Genomic DNA, 9,924 nt, shown 5'->3' with positions numbered 1-9,924 from the left:
GAAGGATAGCGGCTAGTTTTTATTTTTATTTTATTTTATTTATTCATTTTAGGGATAACAAACAACTATACAATATAACGTTACATTTATTATTTTATTATTTATTATTTTAAACTTTATTGCACAAGTACAAGTATAACGTACAATAGGCGGACTTAATGCCTTGAGGCATTCTCTACCAGTCAACCACTGGGCCAAACAGAAATTTGCTAAGGTGGGTGCAGTGTGAAAAAAAATATTCCAAAACATTTAGTAGTACAATTAAAATGCCAACGACATTATCCTCAAATTACAACAAAAATATGCAAGGGTATTTTTTTAAATATTGAAATGTTCGGAATGGTAAACGCCCTTATAAGGAAATAAACTATTTATATTACTTGATGTTTTATTGGAAAAAACTTAATAATATTAACAAAAAAGCATTTTATATATGTACTTAGCAAAAAAAATGTTTTATCAACGTCCACGTTTATGGAAGGTAGAGGCAAGGAACAGAATCTCCTTAGGCAGAACTGTTGCAAAAGTGTCCAGCTGTCAGCTATAAATAATAGTTCCAAATCTCTCCAGAGTAGCGCTAGTGTAGCTAAGAACCTAGGCGTTATTGACGGAGTCAAGTGCGCTGTCTATGATTAGATTTTTTTCTCAAGTATTCTAGGCATTGTTAACCACCTATTTATGGTTTTTTGTCGGACACTTTTTGGTATATGGAGATTCGGTTTCTTGCCTCTACCTTCCATATCCACGTTTCAGCAATATATCCATGCAGTATGAACATTTTAATGGATTTCTTAATAAAGTGCCAATTACATCCACACTTTATCAGGACCCGATTTCGGGCCCGAAAAATAATAAGTATGAAACATTTCGAACGTTTTCGACTTAAAATACGTGAGAGACCCGTTTTAACATATTTAATGTGTCATAGACAAATAAGTAAGCATAGAGTGCTCACTCTACATCAGTTTTCTTACCTAAACGCTTATTATTTTCGTAGTCGACATCTAGCGTCGAGTAGCGAAATGATCAGTACCGCTACTTGACACTAGATGTTGCGCTTGCGACAAACGAAAAGTCTAATGCTCAACAATTTTCAGCTAATAAAATAACCGGAACTCTATTTCATCTCCTTCTGCTTGTAATATTAGTTGTAAATTATTGAGCAATACAATAATTTTCGTCAGTAACGACACTTGAGACATCTAGTGTCATGTAGTGGTACTGATAATTTTGCTACTCGATGCTAGATGTCGACTACGAAAATAATAAGCGTTTTGGTAACTAAACTGATGTATGGAGTCAGCACTCGTGTACTTTTCTCTATGCTGGAAGCTTTTATACAGTGTGTATTTTTTATATAACCTCAAACTTAAACTAGACGTAGGTTTTAGTGCTATAAAACAATTCTGAAAGATTTTTTTAGTTTAGTCTTCTCTACCAGAGCATAATTAATTTTTGCATTTTTTTTCGAGCGGCAATGTATTTCGAACATCATGATCACTTGTGACAGTTGTGACGTCGCGTCATTAATGAGACGTTTTGAGGTAAAACAAAGTAGTGATACATTGCTTGCTGAATTATTTGGTATGAGAAAATAAAAGTCGTCCATTTTTTATAAAACCTATGAAAGTCTGTTAATTACAGCTTAAACTGCCCTTTGGTTGTATCAAAAATACACGCTGTATACTACGTCGGCGCAAACACGGACATGGAGTTACATGCGCGTTGCCGACCCTAACACTCCACACCCCCGTTGAACCGTTTGTAAGATGACAAGTGGCAACATACTGACTTCTGAACTCTAAGTATGATACCTCTTTTCATGCAAATTTAAAGTTCTTATTCGCGTAAACTTCCGTTTACATGTTTTGCAACTATATTTTTTCCCCGAGTGAACGATAATGTGCTCATTCAAATTACTTAATCGGGTGAATTTCTTATTACATATTTCGCACGAGTATCGCATTTCATCAGTGTGTGTCAGAATATGTCTGGGAATATTATTCGGTCGCGTAAATTTTTCATTGCATATTTCACAAGTATATGGCTTTTCACCGGTGTGAATTAGTTTATGTATTTTTAGAACCATTTTTCTAGAGAAATGCCTGTTGCATATTTCGCAAGAATAAGGCTTTTGTCTATTTTTAGCACAATTGTGTACCCTTAAACTATTCAATCGTGTGTACTCTTTCTTGCATACATTGCACGTGTATTTCTCTCCCTTGTGGGTTCGAATATGTCGATATAGATGGCTTGTTTGATTGAACAGTTTTCCACAAACTTCACACATATGTTGCTTAACCGTTATATGTCTATCATGACTGGTATTTTCTCCTTCATACGTGTGTATACGAATATGTCTGGTTAAGTTATTTTTACGTGTAAACGATTTTCTGCAAATGTCACACATGTAAATAATAGTCTCGTCAATGTCGGCTGGATGTCGGTTACCGGTCACTCTATTGTCAGTCGCGTGTCGATCGCAAGTCGCTCCGGCGTGGCTCGCTTGGTGCGCGGTGGTGGACGTGTTGCCTAGCAATGTCTTTTGGAGTGGGATGCGTTCGAGACGCACGAAGCACCGCAGTAAGTCCTGCTTCTCAGTTACTGCTGGGTTTGCATCTAAAATGAAGCAAGGATAAATTAAAATAAGGACTAGGTTTTAGAACACCCCCCCCCCCCCCCCCCCCAACAGTAAGATAAGAAAATAAATAAAATAACAAGTCATACAACAAAGTCATAAAAAAAATAACAAACAGGCAGAGTGAACCGGCAGACTTGTATTTTTTACAATATTTTTTTGGTATATCTACTAGACTAAGAAAATACAAAGAAAACTGATTTTTAGGGTTCCGGACCCAAAGGGTAAAAGGGACCCTATTACTAAAACTCCACTGTCCGTCTGTCTGTATGTCACCAGGCTGTATCCCATGAACCATGATAGCTAGACAGTTGAAGTTTTCACGGATGATGTATTTCTTTTGCCGCTGTAACAATAAAAAGACTTTAAAGACTGTGTTAAGCGAGACATGTCAGCATTTGAAATCGACCACCATGCCTGGGAAACTTTAGCTGAAGACCGTAATGGATGGCGCAAGCGTGTTGTGGAGGGGAGAAAGCTATGCGACCAAGCCTGGTTTACTACGTTAGATAGCAGAAGGTGTCGCAGAAAGCAAATGGGGACTGGAACATCAGGTGCTGGCATGAGCTTTCTCTGCCAAAAATGTGGGAGGTCGTGCCGCTCACGCATCGGCCTCCACAGTCACCAAACCCGCTGTCTAAACAGCAATGCTTAAATCGTCTGCAATAGACGCAAAGGCCTGTGATGATGTAACAATAAATACTAAATCAAATAAAATAAATATTCAAATGCGGCTCCCATACAACAAACATGATTTTTTTGCCGTTATTGCGTAATGGTATGGGACCCTTGACTGTACATTACAGGTTTTATGAGTATCAGTATTCAGTCGAAGACAACATGCAAATAATTGAAAATTTGACAATACATCATAAAATCATAACATACATTTTACAAGTTTCAAATGAAATAAAAATTAAAAAAAAAATTGTGTAAAAAAGATCAGTGGGTGAATTTGTATTACTTTAAAATTTCATAATCTTATTACTTAATCAATTAATGTTAAATATTAAAATGTGAACCAAACTACCAAAAAAACTAAAAGTAACAAATCCATAAATTAAAATTTCATACTAAAAGTCAAATTACAAAATTGATGTTGTGTATGACAAGAAAAAAAAACATTGGGAAATAAAATAACAATAAAAATGTCTGGAAATATACACAACGTCTGTAGGCCTAGCACATGATTGGCGCGACAGTATATTGCGAGATAGACTACCCGTCTTTTTCTATGTTAATTAAAGAGGGACGGGTAGTCTATCTCGTCGCGAGATACTGTCGCGCCAATCATGTGCTAGCCCCGCTGCTATGTGAAATATTATTCTATTTTTTTAATAATTTTTGCTCAGAAATTTAAAAAAAAAATTGTACCCATGTATATTTGCATAGAAAATAAATGCATAGTTCTTAAATTAAGAAATTAATATCCCTCATTTTATTACTGGTGCCTTACTACGCTAAATTAACTCTGTCAATATAAGCGTAGTGAAGATATGTATGTTCCCAACCAAAACTATTCCACCAGAGGGCGCCACTTGTAAGTTCAAAAATAAACCGCCAGAGGGCGGAATAGTTTTGGTCTGGAACATACATATCTTCACTACCTATAAATGGGTTAGTTACCTAATATTATTTGCTGCCTTTCATCAAATGCCTGTACTTGCTCCGGCCCCAGCACGAGTTCATGCTTAACCACATGATTGAAGTATAGGCCAGCCAGAGCCTCGGTGACATGCTCGCTTCGCTCCTCCTTCACATGTATTGTGTCATCCAGATGGCTTATTTTTCCTTTAACACTTGCAGCTTCAGGATTGTTTGAATCTGGAACGGCCTCTTTCTGCTTAACATGCTCTGTTGAATTAATTACGCAAAAAAATCGCTAAGGTTTAGTAGCTCAGTTGGTTAAGGTGATTGGATTAGTGTTCCAATAGGTTACAAGTTCAACTCCTGCCCAAAGGGTTCATCTACATATACATATAATTTTCACTAACAGGTATATATTTATATCATATTGTTAATAACATAAACATAATGTTGTGAACAAACATATGGATACTTAGTGTCTGAAATAAATATATATGCAGTTTCATTTTCATTACGTCACAATAGAGGGAGGAGGGTCCTGCCCAGTATGTATTAAGGAGTTATCTTTTTCCTATGAAAAAGTGTGTATGTACTCTTTTTGACTATGAAATTAAACAACCCGTCATAAATAAAGCCAATATATTCAAAATAATCTCAAACCATTATATACAATCCCTATAAACATTTCGATAGCGTGATGTAGAAATCGCCGCTCCCGGTACAGCGCCATCTCACGGGATATTTGGTAACACTTTATATTAAAGAACTTGACAAAAGTATGGACGCGAACCAGGGGGAAGGGGAGAACTGTAAATAGAAATTTTGGGTGATGCAATTAATGAACGACCCCAAAGCAATGAACATTTGTATTATCTGCTTGAAAAAAAAATAGTTACATTGGGTGGGAGTGAGTTGGATATGGTAATTATAGTAATTTAAATATTTTTAACATTTTCGATTTTAAGAGGAAAGAATAAAGGCCTTTGCCGAACAGTGGGACACTCTTATAGGATCGAAAAAAAATGAAAAGAAACAATTTTCCACTAACCTGGGGTTAACCATGATTACCAGTACGGTAATCATGGTTAACCCCAGGTTAGTGGAAGGTGCAAGTGGCACATAGTCGTTCAACCAACATAATAGCAACTTACCACAAAGTGCATCTGCGTCTTTCCAAACATCAGCTGGTGACAGCTCTGTCTCCTCCAAACATTCTACTTTTACGCGCACCTCCAACGACATAATGCTAGAGCGACAGTAGCGAGTTGAAGCCTGATTTGATGTGCGTGAAGCTCTCAATCTGGAGAGAAATTTCGGTCTTTTGGATTCCTTGGATTACTAGTACAAATGTTCAAGACCAGACCAGAGTACTCGGAGGCCGAGAGACCGTGGGCCTCGCGCCAACGTAGCGCCAAGTAGCGTGCGTGTGTACTTAATTGTTTCTTTACGCCGGTAAGTTCAAACTGATATATAGTTGTGCATGACGTGGATTTTGAGAGTTTAAGGAAAGATAATGAAGAAATTGAGCGCACAATAATCAAGAGGCAAATAGACTGTACTTAATGTTCTTGGAGGAAAAAAACACAATCACTTTGTAAATGTAAGAAAGAAAACGAACGGGAACGAGTTCGTACTTTTTGTAAGTTGACATTGACATTGACAAGTTGCCACAGTCGCCACAGATTGAATAAGGGCTCTACCATGATATAATATTCCTACAGATGGAGTCTATGCCAGCTGTCACCGTAACCACCAAAGAGTAAAGTAAGTATATAGGAACCACAAACAGAGCAACATTGTGAACTTATTATTGCTCTATTAATTTTAAAGTGCAAAGAAATCTGAGCAAGCATTCAACACGAGTCAAATTCAAATAGGGAAATTAGAATCCCAATAGTCCCAATGTTACAAAACAAAAAAAATAATTAAAAATTCAACAGTGTTCAAAGCAATGCCGAGAGGTTTAGATATTTTCGAAGGGAAGAAGAAAATACCAAAATTATCATCAGATGAAAACAAGCGATGATTATTTTAATTTTGTTTACGACGATCATGTCCAATGACACTCTGCCAAGATATGTGCAATTTGATTTCGCTAAGTAAGACGAGATAGAGTGCATCTATGGAGGTACGGGCGTAGACATAACATACGTCCCATGCCTGAAATTCATTAGTACAAGAACACCCCAACCACGTCATCATTACTCGTGTTTATTTTAAAAAATATCTGAAGCGAATTGTTTACGGAGCTAGAGAGCGAGACGAAATTACCAGGAATTCTCCTAATATACCTGTCCTTACTTTACCTCCGAAATATCTTGAATTCAAGTCCAGTTGGATGTTAAGGTCAAAGAAGAAACGCTCAGTTGAGAACTAGGCAAGTCAGTTATGCGCACATGAAAGAGTTCTAAGTCAGACTGAGACACAAGTCACAGAATACGAAGCTAATGCAGCATTGTACACAAAGATACAAAGAAGAACAATTCCAAAGCTCCACTCAGAAGCTGCAAGTGCTTACAACACCATTACTATCTTGTATACCAAATTGAAAGCAATAAACATACACTTGCATTACTATAAAGTATGTCTGTTTTTGGATTCCATTCTTTTAAAACTTTTCCACATAATATTAGGTCTTAGTATTTTGTTTGATATCTTGTAAACAAAATAACTATGAAAATTGCAAGAAATCAAACAAAAAATTACCTTGTAAATTGCCCAAGTAGACCTAATATTATGTAGTACATACGGATGCATATGTAGATGTGCATGCTCACATGCATAGCTAGTTTCGGATACAAAATAGAGATAGCGCTTCGAAATTAGTTTGCTTAAAATGCTTCAAGAGGGCTCTCTTTTCCTATATACTTACTGCACTCTTTTTTTTTTTTTTTATCTTTATTTATTTATTGAGGGTTTTTAAATAAATGCCACCCTCATAGTGGCTCTCTAACAAAACTACACCAGTCTAATTTTCACTATTTCTACGTGCTATGATATCGATAACCATAGAATAAAGGAGCCCAGCCTCTTCCGAAGCAGGGGATGCTAGGATGCTATTGACTCGGCCGAGGTCATAGGAACAGACATTAAACAAGCGACGCTGTGCGACACCTCGGCGACATTCCATTGTTATATTTTTTTTTTTTTTTTTTTTTTTTTTTTAATTTATTTATCCAAAAAAAGTTGGTACAATATATATTTACATAATATTTCGCCAAACATAACGTTTATCGGCGAATGTTGCACTCACTTACAGTTTTTGTGTACCCGATCTTATCTTATGTACTATTTATTTATCTAAGTATTTATGAATATGACTTATTCTAAGTATTATATGTATGTATGTAGGTGTGTATTGTTTTTCTTATCTGAAAAAACTAGTTGCCCAAGCTTGGGATCTTTTTATATATTTTATTTATTTATTTTTAAGTTGAGGCACGTTTTGAGTTGAGGTATTTAGTAGCAACTTTTTCAGTTTCGTTTTAAACACGTTTTTGCTGCTACACTCGTCTTCAAAGGAAATTTTGTTAAAAATTCGCGGTGTGAGATAGCTGCGCGTTCGTTCACCATAGTAGTTGTTGGCGGTGGGCTCCGCGTACCTACGGCGCTCTAACCCTCTTTGCGGTCGTGTGTACACTCGCGGCGTTTTAAACTCAGAACAATTAAACTGATCAGTTGCTAATAAATATCTAACCTTGTCATGCACTGGTAAGACGCTTAATGTTTTGAATAAGGCTACGTTATCATTCTTACAGGTTTTTATGGTATTTTCGTTTGTAATATTTTTTAACAGTCTCAGTTGTAAATTAAGCACATGGTTTAAATAGGTTTTAAAAGTACGTCCGTAGGCTATCAATCCATATCCAATTACAGCGTCAGCCAGTGAATGATATAACATACGTAATATTTTTTTATTTACAATATTTTTTAAGCTAATTATTTTACATAATATGGACCTTAGCCTATTGCACACTATGTTTATATGTATTTTCCAATTCATGTGACTATCTATAGTTAAACCCAGATATTTGAAATTTTGAACTACTTCTATTATTTTACATTTACAATTATGTTTGTTGGTATGTAAACAATCATATGTGTGACCAATAATTTGAACAGGATTATGGTATTTTTTAGTATACGGGGAACTTATAAGCAAAAATTTTGTTTTCTCTGTATTCAAAATGATTCCGTTATCGTGAGACCACTTGAGTATATTTTCAAAATCTTCCTGTATACATGTTTGTATGATGTTAGGGTCTTTGTCAGCATAAAGTAGGCATGTGTCATCAGCATACATGTAGGTGGAGCAGTTCCGCACTACATTTGTCACACTGTTTACATGCATGATGTACCCCAGTGGACCATAGACCGAGCCGGTAGGTACCCCCGATTGCACGTGTGCCTCCTCTCCGCTATCTCCGTCGATAGTGACTCGGAGAGTCCGACCTTTCAAGTAAGCACGGAACCACTCCAACACTGGACCACGAACCCCACATTCATCCATCGCCTGCAGTAGCTGTTCGTGATCCAGTGTGTCGAATGCTTTTTTGAAATCTATAAAAAGCACCCCCACGTACCTGACACTATCTAAATTTCGACAAACTTCATCTGAGAATCGTGCTAAGGCTGTGGAAGTACTTCTAGATTTCCGAAAGCCATGCTGCGAATCCGAGATAACATTATGTTTTTCTAGGAACATACTGATCTGATTTACAATAACTTTTTCCATAATTTTATTAATAACCGGTAAGATAGCTATTGGCCTATAGTTTGAGTACTCGTAATGGCTACCCTGTTTATATATCGGCCTAATTATGGATTGTTTTAATTTCTCAGGATACTTTCCTGTTTGCACACACATATTTACGAAATTTGCTAAAACGGGACTAATTTTTTTCTGTATGTATTTTAAGTCCTGTATTCTTATTCCATCTACACCCGCGGATTTTTTGCTTAATTTTCCAATAGTTTTTTCAATATGTATATTACTTACTTTTTGATACCTAAAACTCACATTACATGGTTTGATATAAGTTTGACGTTCCAAAAACTTTATGTTGCAGTTGTGTTTAATTTGACATATTTCCTCTGTAAAAGTTTTAGCAAATTTTGTACATATAATGGGCGCCGAGGCCGTTTTACCTAAATATTTTAATATTACTGAATCAACAGTGGGCTTTGGGGCCCCCAACCAACTATTTATAGTATTCCATAATTTTCTAACATTATTTTCACAATTTTTTATTTCATTTTGCTTGTAACGTTGTTTAGACATGTATATGTACCTATTAGTTAAGTTTCTAAAATTCGTATAATTTAGTCTATTAGTAACACTTTTTGGGTTACATTTCCAAACTCTAAATAGTTCGTCCCGTCTTTTAATCATCTTATAAACTGTACTGTTTATCCACCGTTCTGTTTTTCGCTTTTGTTTGTTGCATATATTAGTTTTTGCTTGCTCATAGATATCACTAAACACACTAAGTAGCTTCTCGTACAACAAAATCGGACAAGCAATACTCCTAAAATCATTCCAGTTTATTTTATCCAACAATTCATTAATTATATGAAACACGTCTTCAATTACTCCGCATACATTACAATTGGGCGAGTCAACTTTACGCATCAAAAACGCAAAATTATTCAAAGGAATGTGGCCAGATCGCAATCTAAAGGCAACAATTAGATCCTGC

The 9,924-nt window shown here is 36.0% G+C and overlaps 1 protein-coding gene across 2 annotated transcripts; it reads right to left on the bottom strand.

Moving 5' to 3' along the window:
• Nucleotides 1–1,658: 1,658 nt before the first annotated feature.
• LOC133531720 (zinc finger protein 98-like) lies at nt 1,659–5,946 on the bottom strand. Of its 2 annotated transcripts, none has more exons than XM_061870098.1 (3): nt 5,377–5,946; nt 4,265–4,492; nt 1,659–2,619 (listed from the first exon to the last, which is right to left on the bottom strand). In XM_061870098.1, exons 1-3 carry the CDS (start codon nt 5,465–5,467, stop codon nt 1,802–1,804), a joined length of 1,137 nt encoding a protein of 378 aa, XP_061726082.1. In that variant the 5' UTR covers nt 5,468–5,946; the 3' UTR covers nt 1,659–1,801. The 2 variants fall into 2 exon arrangements, with proteins under 2 accessions (XP_061726082.1, XP_061726083.1); XM_061870099.1 differs by having other exon boundaries at nt 4,265–4,462; nt 5,377–5,944.
• Between the last annotated feature and the right edge of the window lie 3,978 nt (nt 5,947–9,924).

Source organism: Cydia pomonella, chromosome 25 (genome assembly GCF_033807575.1).
Source record: "Cydia pomonella isolate Wapato2018A chromosome 25, ilCydPomo1, whole genome shotgun sequence".
NCBI lineage: Eukaryota > Metazoa > Arthropoda > Insecta > Lepidoptera > Tortricidae > Cydia > Cydia pomonella.
This window is presented reverse-complemented; position numbering and strand designations above follow the sequence as displayed.

Bases quoted from the DNA above. Each gene is read 5' to 3' on its own strand.
- LOC133531720 (XM_061870098.1), bottom strand. From the start codon at position 5,467: ATGTCGTTGGAGGTGCGCGTAAAAGTAGAATGTTTGGAGGAGACAGAG. The intron at 4,493-5,376 runs GTAAGTTGCTAT...TTAATTCAACAG, and splicing joins AGACGCAGATGCACTTTGTG to AGCATGTTAAGCAGAAAGAG. The intron at 2,620-4,264 runs GTAACTAACCCA...GCTTCATTTTAG, and splicing joins AAGGCAGCAAATAATATTAG to ATGCAAACCCAGCAGTAACT.